Source organism: Blastomyces dermatitidis (assembly GCF_000003525.1).
Source record: "Blastomyces dermatitidis ER-3 genomic scaffold supercont1.10, whole genome shotgun sequence".
In the NCBI taxonomy this organism is placed as follows: Eukaryota; Fungi; Ascomycota; class Eurotiomycetes; order Onygenales; family Ajellomycetaceae; genus Blastomyces; species Blastomyces dermatitidis.
Window position 1 is genome coordinate 463,313 of NW_025544783.1, and position 27,318 is coordinate 490,630.

The 27,318-nt window shown below is 47.5% G+C and overlaps 7 protein-coding genes across 7 annotated transcripts; 6 read left to right on the forward strand and 1 right to left on the reverse strand.

The window, feature by feature from the left end:
• Window positions 1-4,256, forward strand: BDCG_07893 (GTPase activating protein). Its single transcript, XM_045423669.1, has 3 exons — window positions 1-1,214; window positions 1,273-1,624; window positions 1,687-4,256. The coding sequence occupies exons 1-3, from the start codon at window positions 398-400 to the stop codon at window positions 3,830-3,832; spliced, it is 3,315 nt and encodes a 1,104-aa protein (XP_045272551.1). The 5' UTR covers window positions 1-397; the 3' UTR covers window positions 3,833-4,256.
• A 561-nt stretch (window positions 4,257-4,817) lies between these two features.
• On the forward strand, window positions 4,818-13,194 carry BDCG_07894 (CNH domain-containing protein). The gene is made up of 4 exons (XM_045423670.1): window positions 4,818-5,361; window positions 5,423-10,232; window positions 10,306-10,569; window positions 10,657-13,194. The coding sequence occupies exons 2-4, from the start codon at window positions 5,796-5,798 to the stop codon at window positions 11,401-11,403; spliced, it is 5,448 nt and encodes a 1,815-aa protein (XP_045272552.1). The 5' UTR covers window positions 4,818-5,361; window positions 5,423-5,795; the 3' UTR covers window positions 11,404-13,194.
• A 2,424-nt stretch (window positions 13,195-15,618) lies between these two features.
• BDCG_07895 (AMP dependent CoA ligase) lies at window positions 15,619-18,932 on the forward strand. The gene is made up of 5 exons (XM_045423671.1): window positions 15,619-16,819; window positions 16,954-17,610; window positions 17,692-17,854; window positions 17,940-18,262; window positions 18,326-18,932. Exons 1-5 carry the CDS (start codon window positions 16,544-16,546, stop codon window positions 18,653-18,655), a joined length of 1,749 nt encoding a protein of 582 aa, XP_045272553.1. The 5' UTR covers window positions 15,619-16,543; the 3' UTR covers window positions 18,656-18,932.
• Window positions 18,933-18,997: 65 nt separating this feature from the next.
• Window positions 18,998-21,069, forward strand: BDCG_07896 (uncharacterized protein). The gene has a single exon (XM_045423672.1). The coding sequence runs from the start codon at window positions 19,020-19,022 to the stop codon at window positions 19,938-19,940; it is 921 nt and encodes a 306-aa protein (XP_045272554.1). The 5' UTR covers window positions 18,998-19,019; the 3' UTR covers window positions 19,941-21,069.
• Window positions 21,070-21,098: 29 nt separating this feature from the next.
• Window positions 21,099-23,235, forward strand: BDCG_07897 (60S ribosome biogenesis protein Sqt1). Its single transcript, XM_045423673.1, has one exon. It carries the CDS (start codon window positions 21,347-21,349, stop codon window positions 22,892-22,894), a length of 1,548 nt encoding a protein of 515 aa, XP_045272555.1. The 5' UTR covers window positions 21,099-21,346; the 3' UTR covers window positions 22,895-23,235.
• Window positions 23,236-23,692: 457 nt separating this feature from the next.
• Window positions 23,693-24,071, reverse strand: BDCG_07898 (uncharacterized protein; the record flags this gene model as incomplete). The annotated part of the gene is made up of 2 exons (XM_045423674.1): window positions 23,693-23,846; window positions 23,974-24,071. 2 exons carry the CDS (start codon window positions 24,069-24,071, stop codon window positions 23,693-23,695), a joined length of 252 nt encoding a protein of 83 aa, XP_045272556.1.
• A 607-nt stretch (window positions 24,072-24,678) lies between these two features.
• On the forward strand, window positions 24,679-26,311 carry BDCG_07899 (CCR4-NOT core complex subunit Caf1; the record flags this gene model as incomplete). Its single annotated transcript, XM_045423675.1, has 2 exons — window positions 24,679-25,203; window positions 25,295-26,311. 2 exons carry the CDS (start codon window positions 24,679-24,681, stop codon window positions 26,309-26,311), a joined length of 1,542 nt encoding a protein of 513 aa, XP_045272557.1.
• Window positions 26,312-27,318: the final 1,007 nt, after the last annotated feature.

The following is a 27,318-nucleotide window of genomic DNA, read 5'->3' on the forward strand; positions in this document are numbered from 1 at the left end:
GCATGTTTGATCTAGACTCCACTTCAGCACTCGATGGCCCGAACGATGCGATTTGGTCTCCAGCTATACGGAGTATTCTACACATCATTGACCCCAGACTAGTCCTTGTCACTATCAAAGGACGACCAAGCTAGTGATCATTAAATCTCCTATCGCGACTGGGGACTGGAGATCGGATCTGTGGTATTTATCATGACTTCCAGGAGCAAACATTGTCCTCTTTGACCCCTGACGAACCCCAACTCAAGTGAGGTTGCCCGCTATTGGCAACTCGACGGTTCCCCAGAATACCCTATAAAACCACCCGTCGAGTAGTACAACGGAAATAGCTACCCAAAATTTAGGAACTTGTCAGGCGTGAGGGACCATACTATCCTTGAATATCGGTTGCTCAGTCATGTTCCAACTTTCTTCGCTCGTGCAAAAGGCTCAGGCCTTCATTGACCCGTCCAATTTTCTGCTCCCTACTTCCTCCTCTGACCGAAATCCTTCCAAGGCATCTCTCTTCCGGCAGCAATTCCGCCTCCCGGACTCCCAGAATCCGCTCCAAGAAATAAGCGCTGAGCTAGTCTTACCCATCCCCTTCACAACACCCTCGCGCCCTACCCAAGGCACTAAGGATGCGGAGCGACCAGGAAATCGATACGAAGGCAATCTACATCTGAGTGAGCGATTCTTGTGCTTTTCGACTCAGCATACTAGTTTTTTGTCATCTGCTAGTTTTGGGGCTTCTTCAGCGTTCACGGGCCAAACACATGGGACGGGGCCCTCTGGAAATGGGTTTACATTGCCTCTATGCGCAATTCGGAGGGTGGAGCGTTTGAACAGTCTTGGCCATGTATTTTCACTGGCATTGACGACGTGGAATGGAGCGCTCGTAAAGAATAACGCGAAGGACACGTCGGCGACGCCACAACGGTTCACTGTACACTTGATAGGGAGCAGACACGCATGTGAACGGTTCTGCGATGGGTTAAAAAAGGGCTTGAGAGAAGGAATGAAAGATGTGGATAATCTACGGATGGTTGTTGCAGAGTGTCATTCTGAGTACTTGCTCAGTGGGCGAGCGACTAAGTCTAGTGACGCTCCCGACCAGAACGAACAGCCAAGGGAACCCCCTGACACAGGTCTGGGATTGGTGTTCAGGTATCCTGGAGATGCTCGGAAACTAAGAGATCGAAGTAAAATGAGGTTATGGGGAGAGTATTTTAGAGGTATGTGGAATGTATCTTGTATACGATTTTTGCTTGGACGGTTATTGATTTCAAGTAGAAAACGGCCGTAACGCAACCCTGATTCGTCAACCGACCTTCCACAAATTAATACGCGTTGGCCTTCCCAATCGGCTTCGAGGAGAGATATGGGAGCTGACGTCTGGGTCATTTTATGCACGCATCCGATCCCCAAAATTATATACAGAAACACTGTCAAAATTTTCTGGACGCGAGTCCCTCGCTATAGACGAAATCGAAAAGGATCTGAACCGTAGTCTTCCTGAATATCCAGGATTTCAAATCGAAGAAGGAATTGGCCGGTTACGGAGAGTTTTAACCGCGTACAGTTGGATAAATGAAGAAATTGGTTATTGTCAAGCCATGAATATTGTCGTGGCGGCGTTATTAATGTAGGCTTCACCCTCCGATGCGTTTGGATCTAAGTAAAAAAACCAAGCTAACTTGTGTACAGATATATGTCTGAAACGCAAGCTTTCTTCTTGTTATCGGTACTATGTCAGCGCCTTCTACCGGGCTACTATTCTACAACGATGTACGGGACTCTGCTGGACCAGAAAGTTTTCGAATCGCTTGTAGAAAAGACAATGCCTGTTCTCTGGGAACATCTGGTTCGATCAGATGTTCAGCTCTCTGTTGTGTCTCTCCCTTGGTTTTTGTCACTATATATCAACTCCATGCCTCTCGTCTTTGCATTTCGTGTTCTAGACGTGTTTTTCTTGGAAGGACCAAAAGTCTTGTTTCAAATCGGGTTGGCCATCTTGCGGATCAACGGCGAAGAGCTTCTTGACGTGACCGATGATGGAACGTTCATTTCGGTTTTGAAGTCTTATTTTTCGAGACTCGATGAATCAGCCCATCCTCGCTCAGAAAATCCTAAACTGAGAGCTATTACACGATTCCAAGAGTTGATGGTTGTTGCTTTCAAGGAATTTTCTGCAATAACCCATAGCACCGTTACAGAAGAGAGAGATAGACACAAAGATGCGGTATTAGAAAGTATCGAGAGTTTCGCCAAGCGGACATCGATCCGGAACTTGGGTCCAGAGAGCAAGCGCCTAAGTGTGGATGACTTGGGCGCAATTTATGACCGCTTTTATGAGAGATTATATGACCATCAGGAAAGAGCACGGAAAGCTGAGGAAGAAAAAAGACGAAGGGAGAAGGAGAACATCACAGTTCGCCGTCGTAATTCAATCTTGATGTCAAACCCTGATGCTGAAATAGCCAGAGTCGGCCTTGGCCCCAGCCCTACGCTTATGGATTACGACTGTTTTCGAGAATTCCTAGCCGTCACTGCCAAATGGGCGGCTACAGACTCCCCAACCTCTGGAAGTATTTACTCCACTGAGAAAGGCGCATATTCTAATTCAAGTCTTAGAGGACGGAGGAAATCCTGGGATTCTAGCGGCGCCATACAGGCCGCCGACCACGAATTCATGAGGCGACTATTCCGCAACTGGGATGTCGATAATGTTCAGGGTCTGAGCCTTCAGAATGTCGTGAACGGGCTGGCTCGTATCAAAGGCACCAGGGATATCATGAGCACAATAAACTACTTTTTCGAGCTTTATGACGACAGCGGGACGGGCCAGGTTGATAGGGAAAGCATCCTTAGGATGTCAGAAGCGTTACTCTTCCTTTCGAGAAGGGGATTTGATGGCGCTTTGGTGTCCAGTGATGCGGCAGATGCTAACAACCCCATATCCGCTGAAAAGGGACTTGGAACTACCACAGCCTTAAGTGTCGAAGAGAAGTTCTTGGGAAGCGTTAGCGACTTTATACGACGGTGCTTTGAATATGCGGATCCAAGTCATCCAAAGAACCAGGAGAAGACAACAAGTGAGGTTGAGAGCAAGCTGGATGCGTTTGCCATAGGAGATGACGATGACGACGACGATGGACGCCTTATAGACGTCGAAACGGAGCCCGTCGACAAGAATAAAGAAAATGCACATTCTAATAACCTCCCATCCTCACCAAAATCTACCACCCATTCGCAACCTGGTACAACCACAAACCACAAACAAGCATCTGAATCCGCTAACCTCGCTCTCGACCCTGCCCACCCACTTCACATCACGATCCCAACTTTCCGCATGGTAATCCTCGCCGACGAACTTCTAGAGCAATTCTTCGAGACATTTTTCCCCCAATCCTTCCGCCTCTCCGAGACTCCTGACGTCGCCTCCCTCCGCAGCACCTCGCTCTCCTCTAACCTCACCACTTTCACCAACCTCGGCGTAGGACGCCCTGGCGCTAGCACAGCAGCAAGTGCCGGTGCTACCGTCGCTGGAGCCTCTGGCGGCATAGTTCCACCGGGTCACAAGGGCCTACGTGGAGTCCTAGACAATATAGTATCTGACGGGATGCGCATGGCGGCGGAAGTACGCAAGAAGATGGATGAAGCGCAGCGAGAGTTGGAGGAGAGTGCACATGCGGGGCGGCCGGAGGATGACGACGATGAAGAGGACGATGGGATGTATGATGATAGTAGAAGTGGGCATGGCCCGACAGTACCTGTTGGTGGAAGATCCTCTGCGCGTGATGCGGATCGCGATCTGTTGGAAGGGGCTGAGGTTGCTAGCTTAAAGGACTGAGATGATCGGGCTGGGGAAGAGGATGTAAGTGGAGGTGGCGATGGCGTTAATCATTTTCTCTAGAACCTCGATTATAATAGGGTGCTAAAGCCATTACTGGTGATATTGCGGGTAGAAGGAAGAGCCTCTTCTCCATTTTAGGTTATATTTGTCCTTATGATGAAATGCTATTAGCTGGTCGTTCCCTTTCATTAGCTTGTTTGGTTTAGATATCAACCCTGTTATTATATCTCAATTATTTGTGTTAAATATTCCCCCCCCGCTAGATTATAAGAACCTTCCCGTCAAAAGGAGCTCCATGCATATTCTTGCGAACAAACGGACGGGTCGAGCTGGAACGCTCTCCGCGTGAGTTTACCCCGTCATTTTGCAGTAGTACTTTCGCTGGATAGTCAATTCCATAACTGGACATCGAATTGGATGAGTTATATATACTCTGTAGTGTTTCAGATGGTTATTGGTTTTCATGATGCAGGCATTAAGGTGAGTTATACACCTATTTGAAGTTTTATGTAGTTAGACACGTATTTGGTTGGATTCAGGAGTTAATCTATCATCAGTAAGCGCAAGGGCCACCCGCCACTGTGGAGGACAAAAGTAACTGAAAAGTATGAAACCCACAACGTGGAGGTTAGTTACATGCGTATTGAGAAGCAATTCCGGTTATGTTGATCTCTAAATAAAATTCTTGGGAGGTGCCTACCCTACTCTAGCTAAAAGCCAGCTAAAGAAATCCTAGTCAGTCCTACGCAGTGCTCCCCCAGTGGAGATGAGATGGCCGGTTGATTTTCGCTTGTATTTGCTAGTGGGGTAACCATCCAACCATCCATGGTTGGTTTAACCAACTTAGTTCAATATCTCAGTGATAGATCCGTACTTTCATGTGGAAAATACTGCAACAGCCCGGTCCTCTACATTGAGGCCTGCATTCACAAGACGTAGTCCTTAATAGCCGCTGGTAGAGATATCTTTGGGCTTGTCCTCGGATACCCTGGCAGCTGGCTAGCGGACCAGAGTGGGTTTTGTTCTGGGATAACCGCTTACGTGACTGTCCAACGCAACGGCTCAATGATAGCCCAGACGCCCGACTCAGGAGAGAGGGGGCTCTTGGGAGTTGGAGAAGATTGAGAAGTTATTTAATCAATCTTTCACAGCTTGGGGGTGGAAATAGGTCAATAAAATACCCATGAAAGATACAAGTCGTCAAGCATCGCACGCGGGATGTTGTTTTTCGGTACACTGGCCTTTTGCCATTTCCCTCCTGTAAGGCTGGAGTTCAGCAGTTAGTTTTAGTTAGCCGACCACTAAGTTAGTGACAGCCTAGGATGAGACCAACCCCAACGCGAATAAACTCGTATGAAACACCTCATTCTTACAATAATAGACCTTGGAATCGAGGACAGGTAAATAACTGTCCAAATTCGCTCTGCCTTGCCGGTTATCTCGACGGGGTCTGCTCTCCACACCTGTATACGGAGTACTGTACATGTACTCTCTGTGAGCGCTGTGTCGTGTTGTTTGTTGTTCCAGTGAGGCTCTGCTGGCGAGGTCCTTGCGCCGCACACTTTGCTTGCTGACTTAATCCCCCAGAGGACGCCTTGCCCCAATCAAACGTATGTACATACAGTACCTCGACCACAACCTCACCTCCTCGACTCCGCCTTCTGTACCCTATAACCCCGTTTGGCGGCTGCTGTCGCTACTCTTTCCCCTCCATTCTCTGTCCAACCTCTGCTAATGACTGTCACGCTGTAGCTTGTCGCTGGTTCGGGTACACGGACCGACGAGGCTTCCGGAGTCGGTTTCCATTCCCCTCATTCAACCAGCCAAAACAACCCACATGGTCGTGGATTCAATCTTTCCGTTTAGCCAGGCCCCTTATTTTATCAACAGTTGCTTCTGGCCTAGATCTTAGTCACATTGCGGGTGGGATTGCAGGTTAATCTCTCTTTACTTCCCAAAAATGGCATACCCACAGAACGGCCAGCAACATCAACATTACCATGGCCTCCCAGCGACTCCTTTGCCGCAACATCACCATCACCCGCAGCAGCAGCAACAACAACATCCACAGTCGCCGCCCCTTCAGTACCCTGCGCAGTATGCACAAACGCCTCCACTAGCTAGCCAGCAGACTGCAAACCCATTGCGACGGAACGCAAGCTTCGACGCGGGCGATGATCGGAACTACTTCGATGATGGTCGTCAACGCACGGGTGCCAACCCTAGCTATCCGGGGCAAGCAGGTCATGGTGGTGGATATGCCGGTTATTCGAGCGGAGGCGTGAACAGTAATGCGACGAATAATCTGGGATCAAGGAATTCGCAGTTCTCCGTGGGAAGTTCACGGCATTCCTTGGTCAGCCAGGCTTCATCGCAAGGGTCGTCTGCTTTGTCAGGTTATCAACATCAATATCAACCCCCTGCTTCAACTGCTGCTGCCCAACCTTCCTATAACCCCGTGCAGTTTGCGTATCCCACTCCGCCAGCTCACTCTCAACCGGGATATAATCCACAGGCGTTCGCTGCTGCGGGTACTGCCACGAGCACTGCGAATACGGCGTACAATAGCCAGGCCTACCAGCATTATAATCCTGCAGCATATCAGACGCCGCCATCAGCCACTTATCATGCCTCTCCCACTCCCTCATGGCAAGCCTCAACGCCCGGCCAGTCGTATGGCTTCTCTCCGCAGTCCCAATACCAGTTTTCTCACCCTACGACTCAGCATCCACAAGTACCGCCCCCGCCTCCTCCACGAGCAAATGAGAACACATATAATGCGTATTCAACGCCGCAATACGTGGACTCCTCCCCACGTCCAACGTACGGCTATTCTCCCAATCTCCCCCAGTCAACCTCGTCCGTATCTCGCATCAGTTCACAATCAACATACACAGCTGCACCTACATCATCCCAGGCTGTTTTTAACGTGGAGACATACGGTGTGGATGGATCTGCCTCTGGCCTTCCGGGGAGGCAGTACTCTCAGAGCTCTCACCCTCCTTCCTCGTCTCCTAACCCGCCTCCACATGGCACAATTCCGCATGAATCGTCCCCTCAGCCATCCTCCTATGCCTCTTTTGATTACAGATCACCTATAGGCCTTCAAACAAGCAACGCGGTTCCGACCCCTCCTCTTCACCAGTCACACCAAACTTCACCCAGGAGAACTGACACGCTCAATCGACATCCACAGTCGAGGCCATTACCTGGACCGCCACAGCAAGCTGCGCTATCCAGAGCAGATGGCCGGGAGGGGTTTGAACCAAATTCTGACGATCCCATGAAGCAAGCTGGAGGTCCAGTTACAGAAAACCAGCAATCGCTCTCCACTTCACCGCACGTTCGTGAATCTCCAGATACATACCATTCACACACGAACGGCCATGGACACATCACTAACGCAGGCCCCGGGTTTAATATTAACTATGATGCACATAGTGACGATGAAGACGCCGAGGCTGCTGCCGGCCTGGCAGCCCTACAAATGGCAGAAGAAGAGGACGCGTTATTCAATGCTCAACAGACCACGAATTCGTCGGCCATGAGCGGCTTCGGCCCTCCCTCTGGTCCGCCGCCTGCTATTCCAGCCCCTACAACCCAGGTGGAATCAAGTAGCGATAGTGATTACGCTCAACATGATATGGGACTGTATGGGGGAGGTTACGATGCCCATCTGCACTATGGTGATAACCCGAGCATTAGCTCAGGTACTGACCAAATGGTCACTACTTCTGGCTCATTACGAAGCTCAGATAGGTCCACTGACGACCGGGGAACACATTCAGATAGCTATGATTACCCCAACATTGATCAAGACTCCATTCATCCGTTCCCATCCCATAGTACCCCAGCACGAGTGGATGGTATCTCTACTGGAGGTCTGTCAGAAACCACCATGGAGAACAGAAGGATGAGCTTTGACCATGGGGATGAGGTCTCCATGAACCGATCAACCACAAGGCCGATATCATTCAGCGATACTACGGACAAGGGCGAACCACAGGATTTATTTTTCCACCCAGGAATGTCTTCCCGACCTCTGCCTCCTGCGCCTGTTCCTGCAGCGAGCAATCTCATCCCACACCTCATGCCTGCTGGTACCTATCGGAGCCGCGATCCCATTCCGCAACCATATAATAGTGCCTATTCACAACCTCCCTACACATCCACTCCAGATGAGTTTGTTTCACCCCCATCGGCGGTTCCACGATCGACATCTCTTTCAACTCATACGAATAGTCCTCGCCCTGATCTTATTATCAGGTCGAAAACGGATGCAGACCGGATTAAACTCAGGCAAGGTACTTATGAAACACCAACTTCGACACCTGTCACACTGGATCTGCCCACCATCCCTTCTGGAAGACGGAATAAATTTAACCCTACGAAATTGTCTACGGAGCAATTCCGAAAATGCACTGAACCTTGGGCACTTAGCGCCATAGTCGCGTGGATAAAGGAATTGAGCGAAGATGAGACTGATTTAAAGAAACAAACCGTGATTGATGCCATTGTCGCCTTATTTACTCATAAAGTCCCAACAATGAACACAATTGATGCAGAAGTTCTGGGTGACAGGGTAGTAAAAAATATGTTGAACGAAGGCGTGCTAATTAAAGATGAAGAATGGGTTAAATTTGGACCTGGAACACTATCGGGTGTTTTTTGGCAGATTAGCGGCCAAGGCTGCTACTCGTCCCGTCTACACTTGCAAGAAGGCGAGTATGTTGGTCGCTGCTATTCACATCATTGTATGCGAACCTTGAAGAAGGTCAATCTTCAAGCACAGGCTATGGAGCCGGAGAAAAAAGCTGAAGACTGGGCAACATTTTACAAAGTGGGCAAGGAAGTATTTGATACTCATTCCAAGAAGGAAATCGATCGGCAGAACATCCTTCACGAGATTGTCACAACCGAGGATTCCTATATTGGACAGTTGGACGTCTTACGAACTTTGTATCGTGATCAACTCACAGAATTTGATCCACCGGTGATTAACCCAAAACGCCTCAACAAGTTCTTAGATGAGGTCTTTGGAAAGGTCGATGCCGTCAAGAAGGTCAATGAAGACCATTTACTTGCCCAATTAAAATATCGACAAAAGGAACAAGGTCCATTTATTTTTGGGTTCAGTGACATTTTCCGTGAATGGATTCGACGAGCTAAAGCTGCTTATATTGATTACGCAGCGACCTTCCCGAATGCAAATTACCTCGTCCGGAGAGAGGCTGAAACAAACATGATGTTTAGGCAATTTTTGAACCAAGCCCGAGACAACAAGTTGTCCAACCGATTGAGCTGGGATACGTACTTGAAGGCTCCGATCACACGGATTCAACGATATGTGCTCTTGTTAAACACCGTATTAAAGAGCATGGACAAAAACTCTGAAGAAAAATCCAATTTAATGCAAGCTATAGAGGAAATAAAGACTGTTGCTGCAGAATGCGACACGAAAGTCGGAGATATGGCAAAGACCGTGAGTCTGAAGGAGTTAGGATTGAAACTTCAGTTTAGGCCTGAAGTGAAACAGGAATTCGAACTTAATCTTGAACATTTAGAGATTATTTTCCAAGGAGATCTACAGCGTCCGCGGACAAAACGGTTTAATTGGGTTGATATACGTGCTATCTTGTTCGATCGATATTTAATTCTTGCGAAAATTGTTTTCACTCGAGATGCGGCACGGAAGGAGATCTACGACGTCTCCAAGTTTCCGATACCAATGGATCTTCTAATGCTTGAGAGCACCAATGATGACCCTGTTATGAAATCTTCGGTCAGGGGAATAACAGCAGTTTCAGCACCCGCTGGTAGACTAGCTACGCCGGGGGATCGGGGTAGCCCTACACCTGGGAATCTATCCCACGTTTCTACGAACTCTTCCACCACCTCTACCAATTCATCCGCGTCCAATAAAACACTCGTTCCAGTCGCAGTGCTTGAAAACCCTAGGGATGACAAGATTTTATACCCATTTAGAATCAAACATCTTGGTCAGCCAGACGTGTACACACTCTACGCACCCACAGCACAAAATCGACAAGAATGGTGTGAAAAGATTATCGAAGCGAAAATAAAGCATGCCAAATCTCTACATGCTCAAAATGCAGAGCCTTTCAAGCTTCGTGTGCTTTCAGACTCTGCGTTTGCATATCCAGAGCATGCAGTTGCGCCCAAGACCGCCTTAATTACAGGCACGCCGTTGGATCGAGCCATACGTGAAGTCGAAGCCAGGTATGAAGGAAGTCTGTCGCGGCCATTGCCAGTCTGCAGAGCTTCTGTCAACTGCGCTACCGTCTTTCAGCAACCACATGGACGATTGATGTGTGCAGTTGGAACGGACTACGGCGTGTACATCTCTGAGTACAACAACCCTAGAGGTTGGACTAAGGTGAGTAATACGTCCCCAATGTTTAGCTAGACTTCATCGTTTTCACGGCGTTAGTTAACATTCCCATTCAAAGGCGATCCCGACAACTCGAGTAACGCAGATTGCCGTTTTCGAAGAGTTCAATTTGTTCCTGCTTATTGCGGACAAGTCTTTGATCGCTCACCACCTCGACGTGGTATGTCCACCAAGCGGGGTACCTACGCAAAGCGACTCTCAAAGACGTGCGCCTCAAAAGTTGTCCGGTAACAGAGAAGTTGGATTTTTTGTTGCTGGCCGGATGAAGGATAGGGCTCTTGTGATTTACAAGAAGCGTGATGGAATCACTTCCACTTTCAAGGTATTATCATCCAGCTTGTCTCATAGCAGCGGTATTATTATTTGTATGAATAAACTTGTTCGCTAATCACTGAAACTTTCTGTGTAGGCTCTGGAACCCATTCTACAGAAATCCTCCTCGTCACGCCCGCGATTCATGCCTACGCGCCGCGGCCATACCGAGTTTTTCCGCGACTATGACGAGTTCTATATCCCAGCAGACAGCTATAGTATCAATCTTTTCCATTCATCTCTCGCCATTTCGACATCCCGTGGCGTCGAGGTACTCACTCTGGACAAGAAGCAGCCTTGGTCTGTTCCAAACCTTCGCGCCAGCTCGCCAGAACACCAGCCAGCCCTCAACCAAATCGGCAACCGAATTAACAATCTCCGACCTTTGGGCATGTTTCGCCTCAGCGACAGAGACTTCCTCGTGGTCTTTGTTGATTGCGCTGTCTACGTCGACAAATATGGAGACGTTAACCGTGCAGTAATTATGCAATTCCTCGGCCGCGCCGTATCAGCATGTCTTTACGGAAAATTCCTCATACTTGTCAACGAAGATTTTGTCGAAGTGCGCAACGCTGTGAACGGGCGACTTAGACAAGTCATTGCCGGTCGTAATGTAACCCTCCTTGACGACGCTGGGAACGGGTCTAGCGGCTTTGGCAACCCTTCGCCAGCCAATTTTAACGAGGCGGCCGCGGTAAATCCACTGAGTGGACAGAATGGTCTAGGTCTCTCGACAGCACTTTCAACCGCGGGTCGGACTGTTAAGATTTGTATGCAGCACCCCGAACACGAACGCAGTCAGATCGTAGTGGAGCTACTAGAAAATCAAGGGTTAAAGGAATGATACCGTGTCCGACTTTCATCTCTTATTTTTTTGATTTTCCGGCTATACCTTTTATATCTCTCTTTTGACTTTCTGTTGACCCTTTTCGACTTTATTCTCGCTTTACCTGCTCTAGAGGTTCAATCTTTTTACTTCTTCATTTTGGATTTATGATGGATGATTTTATAATCTGTTTTGCTACCTTCTCTTTCATATTTCTCTAATGTTCCCCATTTTTCACAACGATGATTTTCTTTTCTTCCGTTTTTATTCCCTATTCCCCAATTGTTTTCCTTTTTTCTTTCCTTGTTTTATGCCTCCAATCCTTCATCTTTTGCATTTCTTCCAAATCTCATTGTACATTGTTTCTTCCACGACTTCAATTTCTATACATCCATTTTGGTTCTTCTCCATTATTTACTTCTCTTCTTACGCCGATTTATGTTTCTGATGGCTTTTCTTCCCTCACATTCCCGTTGACCAAGTAGTTTTGAGCATCAAGGTTATTTATTTTATGATTGATTATGTTTTACCTTTCAAAATGATGCGGGAGATTACATTTCAGCTATTGACTTTCATATATTAGGTATCTTGGCGCTAGATACACGGGTGCCCATTAACACGTTACATTCTGGAAGTATGACTTACGAATGACAACTTTTGTTTCTACTTTATTTAGCTGTTTCCTCATCACTTGGGAAAGTAGATTACCCACCATTGAAGACACCTGCGTTGTTCTAGAGTGCGCTAGATTCCTCCCATCCACGACACATTCGCGACGTCGACAATCTGCCGAAGCGCGACTGTGCAAATTTTTAGGTATATGAGACTGCCCGTAGGACGGCTTTGTCCTATAGTTCAACCCCAATCTCTAGGGTTGCGATGGTATCAACGTTTTCGCAATTTTAGATCATTGCCCGTCGTTTTGATCTACCACAACATCTTTTTAAAATACACCAACGCCATGGCAAGATGATGCCCTCATCTCTAGAGTCTAATGGTGTCACCCGCTTGCGGAGCGAAAGGTGAGGCAACAGCATAACATGAGCTTCTACCCCTTCGTTTATATGGTCTCTACATAGCTATAGACAGGCATATAGAGCCCCCCCTCCGGTGGTGACTGGATTTTAAGATAAGGGTGTCCAAAAAAACATTCATATATTCTAGGCATTCACGACCTTGCTTAACTCCCCGCTCATTTGGTGGTCATGGCTGCTGGCTCAGTTCATCACATTTATCATGTGTTAAGTTACATTGTAGCATAAAGAATCTACCGACGCTCTATAGTTACATGTATTATTAATTCACCAGTCCTCTACCCTGGTAGCCTGTGACACCTTTATATTTAATGTCCATGATCTAGCTATTGAAGGAAGTGCTCTTGTTGCTCTACTTGTGTCAATGTGTTTAGCAAATAAATAATCACCTTCGAGCATGGATTGCAGTGGCGAATTATGAGATCAATTCAAAGAACAACTATTACATTAATAACAATAAAAGATGCGATAATTCCATGGTGTGCCAGGGAAATCGGTCAGTGTAACAAGACACCACCAAAGATAGTTGACGACACGTGGGAAATTAGAGCGTTTCGAACACAACATATGCAATCTCAGGTGGGACTGTCTCAAGCATATCTACATGAATATGTAGTCTTCTCACCTGCGAGTACATCATTTCATCACACAACAAAAGAAGAAGGTCGGTGAAGGTTCAGTCCAAGTATAACAGACTCGATGAAGGAGAGGGTATATAAAGCTTCAATTCCACCGCTGAGGAAGCTTCAAGGAGCCACAACAGAACAGACCCGGTCGGCCCAAACTCATTAACATTGAATCGAAGCGGATAGAGCATTCGACGACCATTCGGAGTTGTACCTTTCATCTCTTATTTTACAAGCCCGCAAAAATGAAATACCTGTTGACCCTTCTTCCCCTCCTGGCAGCCGCGCTCAGCTCTCCGACATCCACAAAGAGCAATTTAGCTACAGTAGGTCTAGAAAATCTCCGAATTTCCCAGGTGTATGCGCGGCGCTTCCTTGCTAAACCTTGAATGATAACCTCATTTGGTTTGTTAGGTGGCCCCTTCTTTCAACCCTCGTGACGCGAAAGCTCCACGTTCGCCTTGCCGAAATATTCTGGGATGTAATGGTAATCAGGATGAAGCCTAGTCCCGACAGCGGTCTATGGAAGCTGAGGCTGATGAAGGGAAAGATGAAATGGAAAGTGGGCTGCGTTCTGTGGTGTTGTTAGACGATGAGCACGGAAATGTAAAGTGGAAAATAATCCAGAAGTTGGGCGAGTGTACTCCTGAACGACAGATCAGCCAGTCACGTTGCAAGCCTTCAATCCGATGCTCAAGTTTGCGGTGACAGTGATAAACAAAATATAATTCTCCGCCCGAAGCCGGCTGCAGCAGCATGATAGGAGGAGCAGGTGTCTAGAGGACGGAAATATCTGGCAAACAGACAACCAAAATATACCTAAAAAAATTGTTAGAAAGTACAATAAATATTTGTTAATGGAATCTCCACTCTAAACCAAAACCATCTTTTCAAATTTGAGAATATATCAAAGTATGCGTATATGAATGTGTGAACATTATACAGTGTTGCCTTCAGTGGAACGTCAATCAAAAAGCGACTCACAATAATACCAAGGACTAAGCTTGTTCGCAATAGTCTTCACGTCAATGGAAAGTAGCTGATCAGACTAAGACAATATTCTCTAAGTATTTGGCACGACTAATCTAGAACATAGAAGCCTAGTCGAGCTCAGCAGACGCCGATTAACTTAAGGATTAGTAAAACCAGGACAATCAGAGAGAACACAGGAAAGCCATCCTCTAGGTCTAGCAAGATTTCCCCAAAAGACAGACTTGACAAAATGAGCTTCATGATGATGATGATTAAAGTGCGAGAGCTAGACATGCAGAAGAAATATCTAAGTAAAAAAAGCGGGCGGGATAAATATATCAATAACATATAACGTGAGAAGTTGCGATTAGTGCTAAACGACGGGTAGGATATCGCAGTATGTCGATAGTTGATGTTGGAAAAGAATACTGGTGAGGGCAGGATTTTGGGATGGTAGAACTAGGAATATTGAGATAAAACCTTATGGTGATAATATCGTCATCTCAATGAAGTCGGCGGCGGGCCGCAACGATGCCGAGAGAGTATAAATCCACCCCTGAAGTGTATATTCAATTTATTAGGTTCTTCAGGTAAAATATCCTTTCCGAAGCACCTTCAAGGTGTGATTGGCCGCGAACTTTAAAGTTCTGGTAAGTTTGGTTTAAGGTTTGATATTGAACAGGGATTAAAAAGGCTTGGCAATTAGTTATATCTTGGCGAACGAACAATTCCCCGGAATGTTGGATTTTCAACAGAAATGTAAGGACATATCTACCCATTGGGTCCGCAAACGACATATTTTTTATGCTAGAGTGCACGTCACTGAGTTTTTGAACATCCAAACCAGCAATTGATGATCAAGCAGTCAAAAAGACATTCCAACTGAAAGAATTTTAAAACGAGAAGATGTAGAAATTAGTCAGGAGATATACATGTACCAATTGTTAATCAATTATTTCATTAACATTCAATAGCAATTTGACCTGTCAAGTGATTGTTACTCAAGGTCGAAAATGAAATTCAGTTCTCCCAGTTCCAAATGACAAACATCAGGAGATATTATTATTACACTTTTAGTATATGTTAGAATCCGTCCTATCAGCTTACGGGCATGTATCATGTATGGCCCTGCCATGAAATCCCGTCCTTCTCATGTTCGGTATCTCTTCCGCGTTGCAACTCCAAGAGATGAGTAGGAGCAAGAAATTTCGAATTAGCATCACATCTCGCTATCTCAATCTTTCTTTACGGAGTAGACAAGCTCGCTTTCGTTGTTCGGTTAATAGTTGACTAGCCGAGAGAGCCAGGCCATAGCATTGAACGCTCTGCCCATCCTCTCCCCTTGGTTGTAGGCCTGGGTAGAAATGTAGAATATATATTGTCCCTTTGCTAGAAGGGAGAAATTTTCATCACAGCGAGGCTTTTATGAGAGTACTTAACTGGTAGAGTTGCGGGTACCTCTTAGAAATCGGAGAATTGTCGGTAGCTGGACTGTATCGTTATTTTTCCCGCTTCCATAGCCGAAGAACCTAGGCACTTTGTTCCATGTAGTCAGCCGCAATAATTCCTCAACAGTTTGGTATCCTCCAACTTTCTTGCCAGTCGGCTCTGATGCCGCAATCGGGTACCGGTGACAGGAACTATTCGCGGCATATGATCAGTTATTATTATTATTATTATTGCGTTGCAATAATTTTTCTTGCCGGCTCACTAGGGAATTTATTTTTCTACGGCTCACAAACGGCACCAATTTATCTATCTGTACATTACATATCCGCTGCGGGAAATTCAACATCCATAACGTAGAGCTTGGAAGAGTCGACGGTTCTTTATGTTTTAAAAAGGCTCAGAGGGTTTTGCAATCCGGTGATCCGGTTCTCAGGACAAAGCTCTCCCAACTGAAGATTATTTGTTGTTCAAGCCGGGATTGCAGGCTGGCCCCCCATATTTTGAGACGAGACTACTCGCGCTAACTACTTGAAACTAACCATCGCTGCCATCAGAGTAGTGGGGAGGCCATTAACCGAGGAGCTGCCTCGGAACCCTGGCGTTTCTATCAGTCCTATAACTAACCTATACCTAGCCCAAGGGATACTACGCTGCATTAAGTAGTAGTAATAATGTGAGTGATGAATAAAAAGAACGCTTCACGGATGCTTAAACGTGCCGAAGACAGGATGGGTCTGGTTTGCCCACGGACATAATGGAAAATGCTCCGTCTAACTAAAAACCGACCTGCGAAATACAGGGAAGGTTTGGCAACTTCACGAGCACGATTGCAGTTTGGCCGAGCCGATGGACGCCGACTCGAAATAGACGCCGCCCCTAGGTACCCTCCCCACATGACACGTTTTTCTCCCGCCTGCGCTTCTCTTCGTCTTCTTTCTCTCTGTTTTCCTCTTCCTCTCCTTCTTCCCCTTCTTCTTCTCCAGCTTCCAACCACGACAGCCGGCATTGAGGAACCATTTCAGTCTTGCCTTCCGCTTCTTTATCTTTGTCTGCGTCTTCGGACATAACTTTGGTGGGATGGTCTTCACACCTCCAAAATGGGTTGGGCCAGCCCCGAACATCCCAGATAGCACCCCGATTTCTGAGTTCATGCTTACTGAACGCCATGGCCGCTATCCATTGCGAGACTCTTATGATCCCTTCGTTTGTGGCCTGAGCGGAAAGTCCTACTCTGCCCCGGAAGTTGTAGAGCGCGTGGATGTTCTCGCGCGCTCCTTGTGCAAGGAACTTGGCTGGCGTCCGAATGAAGGGCCAGAGAGCAACCGGGTGGCTTGTATCTTCAGTGTGAACACGGTATGTACCCGTGAAGGGCTTATTTCTGGTCAGCAAGAATACATTGTCTGCAGCTAGCTAGTTATTCTACTTCGTTAAGTTTGGCTACATTGTCAAAGTACCACGATTCAAGCTAATAACCACCCTACCTGTAGATCGACTACCTGACTCTCTGCTGGGCCATCCATCGATGCTCCGGCGTTGCTTCTCCTGCGAATGCGACCTATTCTGCCCCTGAACTCACCCACCAACTCAAGGACAGCGGATCGAAGTCCATTTTCACATGCGTCGTAACTCTTCCCATTGCTCTAGAGGCTGCATCCAATGTTGGCATCCCCAAAAGCCGCATTTATCTTCTTGATCTGCCGCCTCAGCTTTTAGGTGGTGGGAATAAGCCAGACGGATTCAAAACGGTGGACCAGCTCATTAAAGAAGGTCACTCATTACCAGAGGTGGAGAAGCTTAACTGGCAGCCAGGGCAGGGTGCAAAGCAAACTGCGTTCCTTTGCTACTCTTCAGGAACCTCCGGATTGCCGAAAGGCGTAATGATATCTCATAGAAATGTGATCGCCAATACGTTGCAAATTAAGGCGTATGAGTCGCGACATCGCGACAGCTTGAAAGCCCCTGGAGCCCGATTGGACCCCAAAGATGTGGCTCTAGGCCTTCTGCCCCAAAGCCATATATATTCGCTGGTGGTTATTTGTCATGCTGGCCCTTACCGTGGCGATAAAGTGGTCGTCCTCCCGAAATTTGAATTTAACGTATACCTCAATGCTATTGAAAAGCATCGAATCTCAACCCTCTACCTGGTACATTTTATCTTTAAAAAATTTCTCTGCCCCAGCAACCAACTATTCCCTGGCCCGGACTGCTAATATTTAGTCTCCTAGGTTCCTCCGATCATTATCCTTATGTTGCGAAATAAAGTGGAATGCGACAGGAGTGGCCTCGATTCTGTTACTACGATCTTCACTGGAGCTGCTCCACTTGGCGCTGAAACGGCAGAAGAGGTTGGAGTGTGGAAACCTTCCTGGAAGATTAAACAGGGCTATGGTAGGTTATCATTCGTGCAATCCGTTTTAACAGTTCAAGTTCGCCATTTGTAAAACGGTTGGTTCAAATGCTGATGTGGGTCTAGGCCTCACTGAGACATGCACTGTCGTATCCAGCACGAGCAACGACGATATCTTCCCCGGCTCCTCTGGGTCATTGCTTCCAGGCGTCGAAGTACGCCTTGTATCTCCCGATGGCAAGGAGATAACCGGCTATGACCAGCCAGGCGAGCTCGTCGTTCGCTCTCCATCTGTCACGATCGGTTACTTGAACAATGAAAAGGCGACCAAGGAAACGTATAGGGACGGCTGGATGTATACGGGCGATGAAGCCGTTTTTCGCCTCTCGCCCCGTGGTAACGAGCACGTCTTTATTGTCGACCGCATAAAGGAACTCATTAAAGTGAAGGTGTGTTAATATCCTACCTTATATACCAAAAGCTTGATTGAATTTGCCCTAACGTCACGACAGGGTCTACAAGTCGCCCCGGCTGAGCTGGAATCACATCTCCTCTCCCATCCAGCTGTTGCCGATTGCTCCGTAATCCCCGTCCCAGACTATGCGGCAGGAGAGCTACCAAAGGCATTCGTTGTCAAATCTCCTGCTGCGGGTACTGATGATGTGGCTACCATCAGATCAATTCAGAAGTATGTCGAAGACCACAAAGCACGCCATAAATGGCTGAAGGGAGGTGTAGAGTTTATCGATGTTATACCCAAAAGCCCTAGCGGGAAGATTCTGAGGCGGTTATTGAGGGACAGGGAAAAGGAGGCGAGGCGGAAGGCTGGAGTGAAATTGTAAACCTATTTTGCTTCCTGGCTTTCTTCTTTGTTTGCCCTATTGTCTATATAAGGGCTAGGTACCAGATCTTCTGGAAGGGCGCCTGGAACTATATATGCTACATGATATTATATTTAAACTGTATAACGATTATAAACCCGCAATTTTAGATATTTTTATACTTCATTGACACAACCGAGTAAATCACTGGGAGGCATTGGATTAGCAATTCCTGTGTGTATGCAATGTAATGTGCTCCATACATCATAGAAGAATTAACCCTGATAATAGCCCCCATCCGTTTGAGCTCATGACGGCCGGATCCCTGGTTGGCGCTACTAACTAAATTAGGCAATTGTACCCGCCAGCGCTGCACATGTAAGCTATGACGGATACAGTCAAGCTCGAAGGAGCAAATGCATTTCTCATCCGACTCCGCAGCCTCGTCCAGCCATGCATTTCCAACTGCAAACGTTCATTCAATGGCGAAAGGCTAGAAAATATGACCTCTATCCCCAACGCCGGGAGCCATCCTGATGCGACATATGCCAACACGAACTGCCGGAATAACATGCGGGATATCGATGATTCTGCGGAGCCAATCCAAAAACGCCCAAGAGCACGTACTTTTCATGAAGTAATTTCTAATCGTGATACAGATAATGACGATAATAATTCAACTGCCCGTCAGTCATTACCTCAGCCAACACAGCTATCCCAAAGTCAACCTGAATTTCAACTTCAACTTCAACCTCAACTGGAATGCCAGTGTCAGACACTGCCACCCCCTCCGCCCCGGACGTTCGAAAACCTTGAGATTGCTACGACGTACATCGAGACTTGGGCCATCGCAAGCGGATATAGGATAGTCCCTCCGCGTCGCAAGCAACCCGATTCCAAGGATCACTCTATCCATCTGATTTGCGACGGGATTAGGAAATTTTACAAGGATCCCGAAAATGGCGCCCCTATACCACTAGAAAACAAAGGGGTTAGAAAAGGAACGAAATCAAAACAACCTGCTGTGAAATCGCGCAAAATAGCATGTCCCTTTCGGCTGAGTCTACTGCTGAAAATGGGGGTCTGGCATGTAGATGTATCCAACCCTTCGCATAATCATGGCCGGCTACCACTGCAGGCGATTACCACGGGGCCAGAGCGGAAGAGAGGCAGACCCATTGGCAGTCGTACTTGCCGTGGTGGTCGAGAAAAGTTTGTGCAATTAGAAGGCGGTGGAGCAATGATTTCCTTCCGGTTTGATAATGACACCGAAGCGACGAAATATCTCAAGCAGCAGGGACCGTGACTCGGGTACCAGAACGGAGCGAACGCGATACTGAGGGCACAATGTGAAGACACGTTTGGCTACAATAAGAGGACATACTTACATTTCCCGCCTTACGGACGGACGGCTAGAGAACGCGGAGAAGAAGCGCCCTGAACTACCATTCCTCCCTGGAAGGCAATAGGCTAAGCCCTAGGATGTTCAAGCACCCAACAGAAGAGATGCCGGGGAAGTAACGCTTAAAGGGGAAAGATACGCCCGCCGAATTCCCAGAAAATTGCACAGTTATGTGAGCGGGCCAGACAAGCATTGCAGAGCCGGGAAGGAATACGTTCCCTGGCATAAACGTTTGGATGGAACAAGCCAACATTCCAACCACATAAAAGTGACGATTGGTACGAGAGGTTAGGGCCGGAGCTGGGGATTGAAGAGAAGCTGCAGACGCGGCAAGAATAATGGTTGCACGCGCTCGAAATATATCCTATCCAGCCACCATTCCTGGTGGTACTAAATATCGTTATTTCACCCCCTCGTCGACGGCCAGACTGGGCAGAAATAAACATGAGATCTGATTTCCTTTTTATCGATCAATCAATATTTTCTCTGCTTCCCATGTAATTTCGCTTCATAGTCCGCAAACGCAATCCTGGCCAAGGGCCACTTGCTAGCCGTTTCGGAATCTTAATTCATACAGGTGAATAGAAGCGGTGGCATCTAATTAAACTATCAATAACCTACACTACACGTTTCTTGGGTCATAATGGTTGCGTATAACTGAAAGATACATTGGGTGAAATGGCCATAGTTTCACATGGGGCCAGAACAATCTGTTGCCTGTAGGATAATATTCATCAATGCTGCAAGGTATAAATGATGACTAGAACCGCATCGGCATGAAGGCTCGGTTGAATCCCTTGAAGTAGCATCTCAAAAGGCGATGAGGAGTTGAGCGTGATGAGAGTGTCTGACATTCGCGACATGATTCATTAAATATATATAACGGAGACTACAAACAGATATCATGATGAATGTGCAATTTATTATATACAAGTGGTGTATGCGCAACGTCAGTTGAGCGACAATCCAGCCAATCACATGTTCGAGCGTGCCCTAATCAATCTCTGGCCCCATAGTTTGTATTTCTAAGCCAGCAATAGCCATTTTTTTTTTTTTTTTTTGCGCGCCGATTACTGCTGGCTTCTTTCGATCATGAATATTATAGAAAGGGCGCTCTATATATACCTGGATCTATGCGATAATAGCTTGCGAACCTGGGATCGCCGCAAACCTTTAATTCCATGTCAATCGAAGCCCTATTCCCCTAATATCAGATATCAGACCTAATCAACTTTCCATACCCCTCCATTCCCCCCTCCTTTCCCGATTACAACCCCTCCAAACTTGCCCATTTTTAAACAAATTCCAAAATGTCCGCCTCTCAATTTTCACATCCCAGAGAGAACACCGACAATGAAAATGAGGATGACCTCTTCCTCGATGCTGCAGACGCCGCCGAAGAAATCCCCGCTGACGAGGACCAACCGATGGAGGACGTCTCGGAAGACGGCGATGACGGAGAAGAACTGACATTCCAAAACGACTCTATCGCCCATTTCGATCAGCATAAAGACTCTATCTTCTGCATAGCTCAACACCCCATCCACCCTAATATCATAATCACAGGCTCGGGCGACGATACTGCCTTCATATTCAACTCCGCTGCGGAGAGACCGCTGCTTCCTAGGAGCTACGAGTCGAATCCGCAACCTAAGGGCGAACGCGAGCCGTTGCCTGCCATCGCACATTTGGACGGACATACGGATTCAGTGAACGCTGTAGCTTTCACGGAGCCGCGGGGGGAGTATGTTGTAACTGCAGGGTTGGACGGGAAGCTCCGCGCATGGCGTGATACAAGTCCCGGTAAAACCGGGCTATCATGGAAACTTCTCGCAGAGGCCCAGGAGGTGGAGGAGATAAATTGGGTCGCTACGTGCCCAGTGAATGGGGCTGGTGGGGGTGAGGAAAAGAAAAATCTCATTGCCCTTGGCGCCAGTAATGGAAGCGTATGGGTATACCGCATCGACGCGCAGGACGAGGCGGAGCCAATGTCTATGGTGGCTTGTTATTTCCAGCATACGGAATCCTGTACAGCGGGTGCATGGACGCCTGATGGGATGCTCCTGGCGACGGTTGGGGAAGACGCGTGCTTTTACGTCTACGACGTCTTTGGCGCTGCTACGGCGGCGGGAGTGACCTCCTCCTCTGGAACACAGGTAATCGTGGGTCTAACAGCTCAAGATCAACGATTTGCCGTTGAGGGTGGATTATATTCCATCGCCATAGCGCCTACGGGCGCTTTTGCTGCAGTCGGTGGCGCAGAGGGACATATCAAAGTTGTTGGGTTGCCCCGAATCCCATCATCAACTGCTGCTGGAGTGAACAAGTCGAAATCGAAATCGAAAGCTGCTGAGGGTAGTGGCGCCGGTACTCTCCTTGCATCTCTACAGGCTCAAACTGACGGCGTTGAATCATTATCATTTTCCTCCCCGCCCCTGACGCTCCTTGCAGCCGGCTCCGTCGATGGATCCATTGCCCTATTCGACACAGCCCACCGCTTTGCTGTACGACGACATATACGATCTGCCCACGAGGAGACGGCTGTTGTAAAAGTTGAATTTATCCATGACAAGGCAGTGGCTGGCCGACAAACAGTATCTGCTGCTACGAGCAATAGTAGATCATGGCTACTTACGTCGGTAGGCATGGATGGAGTAGTTCGTCGGTGGGATACGCGTGGTGGCACTGTTGCTGCGGGGTATGGCCTGGTGAAGGAATGGCGGGGCCATTTGGGCATGGCTGAGAATGAGGCGGGAGAGCAATCTGGTGGGATCTTGGGGTTTGTACAGGGCGGAGAGGATGGTAAGAGGATTGTCACAGCAGGGGATGATGGGGTCGCCTTAGTTTTTGAGGAATAAATAGGACCAGGCTTTTTTATAAGTAATTTAAACCAGGAAGTATGCAAATGTTTACTAATCTAGAGCTCCGTCATTAACATAGAAAAAAAAATGAATCCGGTTGCTTTATGATTAATGGTACTGTTTGTATCTCATTCTTCGAATTTCCCGATTGTAGGGCTGGAATCGAATTCCGAGAACATGGCTTGTCGTTATTTGCAAACCCACCGCCATCCGCATGTTGCCTACATGTCTCCTGTGAGCTATAAAGGAAGAAAGCAAATGGGCAACTTGACTAGAGGCTGGGTGGGCGATTCATGCTTTTTGTAACCCTATGCTCCGAAGGAAGGCTAAACCTTTAAGAATACGGTATCACACCAGTAGGGAAAAAATAAAATAAAATAAAAATAAAAATAAGGCCTTGTCACCGACGAAGCTCCCTCCCAAACTTCTTTTGTGCTAAATAAAATAGGTAGAAGTATGTGGTAAAAACCATTGAAAATTGACAAGGAAAATAAAACCATAGCGCCTCTTCCCAAATGTATCTATGTATGTATGTACATGTCAAACAGATTTTTTCCTTCACGGAATCTCAGATTTCTCCATCTCCGCGTACGAATTCAACCCCCAATCCTTCATAAAAGCCCATCGTGCGAGAAGTATATGCGAAAGGACTATTATGCGGGGACGGCGTACCGTCGGCAGCCTTCGAGGGATACCGTAACATTAACAACCCTTCCCGCCAGCAAACGCTGCGGCTCAAACCTCGTTCGTATAAATTGGTATTAATTCGAAAGTAGCAAAGTTGGATGGATGGCTCTAATGGTGACCTTCCTCCTGATGCTTGGGGGTGAGGAACGCCCATTCGTAGCCACAGTATGCAGCAAACGCAACGGTGGCTATTCCCAGTCCAGGAAATCCAGTTTTAAATCGGTTCCACCGCGAAAATGGACCTGTGTATCGCCATGCTTCGCTGTTTTTTTGTCGGGAAAGAGTCAGCTTTTGCGTGAAATGCATCCTTGGATAAATATCCCTCCCGCGTCTGTTCTACCAAGAAAGTACATTGCGGATTGGCACATGGGAATTAATTGAGAGCTTACTATCGCGCCCATGGATCCTTCTTTGCCCAGGAAGATCGGGGATGTGCGGCGGCTTTGAAGGTCTTCATGTCGAAGCCGGTGGGGTTTACGCGAGCCATGTTTGGGTTGGATGTTCCAGAATCGGCAGTAGGGATTCGGAAAAGTGATCGACGGAGATCGGGGTTAATTAGGCTCAACAGTAGCAGAATATGCTTCTCAATTGATCCAAAGCCTCCTTCACAGGGAGTTCATAAGCTGTGATGCGGATGAATTGTGGGCGTTATATGCTATATGCTTGAATGTTCAGTCGGGAAAGTTGATCGAGGGACCAACCCCCGCTAGCCATATGTAGTTAGTCTGCTGAACCACTAGTTACCCGGAGCTGGTGAAAGTCTTGGCGCCCGCTTCGAACGAGAAGACAAAGCGATGAACCACGCGGAGGATTATACAGATAGCACACATAAATCCCCCAGCAAAGCCATTTCGCCGCCTCATATCTCTCCCTGCATTATCTGTTTCCCTTCAGAAAAATACTCAGCAGCCTCGTCTATAGCTTCGCAGATATCAAACACCCCCACTCCACCCAACCAGGTGACTCGTGGGTGATAACCGTCCAACCAACCTCCTAGCTATCAATTTTTGTGTGGAAACTAGCCCAAGCAGGCATCTTCATGCTTTGCTCGACTTCGATTCCTCCCGTCATCGGCCGACATCGTAAAACACACTATGCCGCCGCCCGTCGGTAGATACGCGCCCTCAGGACTTGCTGGCCCATTCCCCCATCTCCCTCAGAGCCACCTCCAACAACAGCAGCATTCGCAACAGCACCACGCAACTCATGCACAGACTCCCAATACGGGGCTTCCCCCACCTTCCCTAGGCGGCCACCCTGGCTTTGGTCCTGCGAGTACAAATTCAAACATAAACCCATTCGCCATTCCTGGAGCTAATGGGATGGGCGTGGTGGGGTTCCCCGCGGGCCCTTCTACCGCTGGTATCCCTGATGGAGGAGGGACGGGTCTAGCGAGTCACGCAGCACAGATGGGGTTTGTGAGGGGTGCGCAGATACAGCAACAGCAGCAGCAGCAACAGCAGCAGCAACAGGCGCATTTGGGTCATGACAACCGCTTATCCGTGGATGGAAAAAGTGCTGGTACAAACTCAAGGATACGAGACGTCTGGAAACACAACTTGGCACAGGAGATGCAGGTTCTAAGGTCGTTAGTGGATAAATATCCTTACATTAGCATGGTGAGTTGTATCTTTTGCTAGAGGCCCTCACGATATTCTTCATATATATGTGTCGTAAATTCGGTCGGGCTAACATGCCTTCTTTACTTAGGATACTGAATTCCCTGGTATTGTCGCGCGGCCGATGGGTAGTTTCACTACAAAAGCCGATTATCATTACCAAACATTACGATGTAATGTTGACCTTCTGAAAATGATACAATTGGGAATAACGCTATTTTCGGAAAGTGGTGAAGTTCCTCCCGCCATACCACTAGATTCTAATGCCCAATACGCGGCAAATCTCGGTCCAGCGCCCTGCACTTGGCAATTCAACTTCCAATTCTCATTGGAAGGTGACATGTATGCGCAGGAGTCTACAAGCATGCTAGCGAAGGCCGGCATTGACTTCGCCATGCATGAAAAGAATGGCATTGATCCACATGATTTTGGTGCGCTTCTGATGACGTCTGGATTGGTTCTCATGGATGACGTACATTGGATTTCGTTCCATTCAGGCTATGATTTCGGGTATTTGATGAAGATTATGCTGTGCAAACCTTTACCTGACGACGAGAAGGAATTCCACAAACTCCTCACCATCTTCTTCCCATCCGTCTACGATATCAAATATCTCATGAAGCACGCCGGTCGCAACCAAACCGTCAACGGATCCCCACTCACCCAAAGCGCAGCTCAGATCATTGCAAATCTTGGTCAGAAGTCTGGCCTCCAGGATATTGCGGACGAACTAGGGGTGAAGCGGGTTGGTATTGCACATCAAGCTGGATCAGACTCACTAGTGACCGGCGAAATATTCTGGAAAATGCGTCAGCTGGTATTCAATGGTTCGATTGATGAAGAGAAATACTCGGGCCAGATCTGGGGCTTGAACGGGCAGATAACCGCCACGCCTTACCACGGTGCCAGTCAGGCTCAGCAAACACCCAATCTCAACGGAGCTACAGTCTACTCCAATGCAGGTACGCCAAGTACACCAAATACAGGCCACGCGGGGCTAACAAATGCGCAAACACCCGCAGCTCAAACGCAACATGCTAGCGTTGGTCCATTAACTCCAGGCGGCGGAGGAGGAGTGTTCGGTACCTTCCAATTTGGAAAGTCGTGATTTAGATAGACTACGAGAAAAGTCTTTTCCCTATATTTTCAGTAAGGATGAAAAAATGGGTAACTTCTACGGTTGGGACGGTTCAGGGACTGGGAATTCGTTTCTTTCTTTTCGCATGGTATGTGGTTTTCACATCTATATTTAGTGGCTACTGGTTGTTTTGATTGTCTGCTCTCTGTTTGGATGTGTATAGTGTGTCTGGCGTTATAGCTGGCTTGTGATTTTAGCTTTGTATTTGGGAGTTCACAATTCATTTGCGATTACCGTTTTATTCTTATTCTCTTTGACTACTCGGATTGATTAATTTCTCCTATCCTGATCATGGCATGCAGTTATCCTTTTGGAACAATATCCAATGCCCCATGAATTTCCCCCTTCCTATTCTCCCTAATGCCCAGCAGCACTTCATGAATTGAGAATTTTGGAAATGATTTTCAACCCCTGATATATTTACATTCGGACAACTCCGATATCACTCTCACCTCGTTTTCGCCTCCCTCCCCTGCCAACAACGGCTGTCCATTTCATACATACAAGCCTAACTCTCGCGGATGCGGGAATTCGAGACAAGGATGCCTTAAATAAGTAGGCTCGGGTTAAGATTCCTGAATCGAACGACTTACGCTAGGCCCAATGAGGACAATTATCCCTCTTACAGTACAGTCTTTATCAACCTCGACTCCTTAGCCCTACCAGTGACAGGGTTGGCGAGATACTGTGATTCTTTAAGCAGTCTTGGTTGTTTTATGGTAGGAGGGTGCACGGTGCTCAGAGCAGGGAGCTTGACCTAGTTAGCTATCTCTAGCATTCTCTAGTCTAGGAAAAGTGTTGACTTGATCGTTAACTCGCATTTCTTCATCTAGCTCTTCTTCGTTACACCGTGATACTCCTCCAATAAGAAACTGGCCCGCCACCGTGCCCTGCGGAACTCCCTTATCATGAAGGACCCCAACATGGATAATACGGGACTGGGCTCACCAGTTATGGCGAGCTGTCGAGAGTTCCAA

Bases quoted from the DNA above. Each gene is read 5' to 3' on its own strand.
- BDCG_07893 (XM_045423669.1), top strand. From the start codon at position 398: ATGTTCCAACTTTCTTCGCTCGTGCAAAAGGCTCAGGCCTTCATTGAC. The intron at 1,215-1,272 runs GTATGTGGAATG...GATTTCAAGTAG, and splicing joins ATGGGGAGAGTATTTTAGAG to AAAACGGCCGTAACGCAACC. The intron at 1,625-1,686 runs GTAGGCTTCACC...ACTTGTGTACAG, and splicing joins GTCGTGGCGGCGTTATTAAT to ATATATGTCTGAAACGCAAG.
- BDCG_07894 (XM_045423670.1), top strand. From the start codon at position 5,796: ATGGCATACCCACAGAACGGCCAGCAACATCAACATTACCATGGCCTC. The intron at 10,233-10,305 runs GTGAGTAATACG...TCCCATTCAAAG, and splicing joins ACCCTAGAGGTTGGACTAAG to GCGATCCCGACAACTCGAGT. The intron at 10,570-10,656 runs GTATTATCATCC...CTTTCTGTGTAG, and splicing joins GAATCACTTCCACTTTCAAG to GCTCTGGAACCCATTCTACA.
- BDCG_07895 (XM_045423671.1), top strand. From the start codon at position 16,544: ATGGTCTTCACACCTCCAAAATGGGTTGGGCCAGCCCCGAACATCCCA. The intron at 16,820-16,953 runs GTATGTACCCGT...CCCTACCTGTAG, and splicing joins GTATCTTCAGTGTGAACACG to ATCGACTACCTGACTCTCTG. The intron at 17,855-17,939 runs GTAGGTTATCAT...ATGTGGGTCTAG, and splicing joins GAAGATTAAACAGGGCTATG to GCCTCACTGAGACATGCACT.
- BDCG_07896 (XM_045423672.1), top strand. From the start codon at position 19,020: ATGACGGATACAGTCAAGCTCGAAGGAGCAAATGCATTTCTCATCCGA.
- BDCG_07897 (XM_045423673.1), top strand. From the start codon at position 21,347: ATGTCCGCCTCTCAATTTTCACATCCCAGAGAGAACACCGACAATGAA.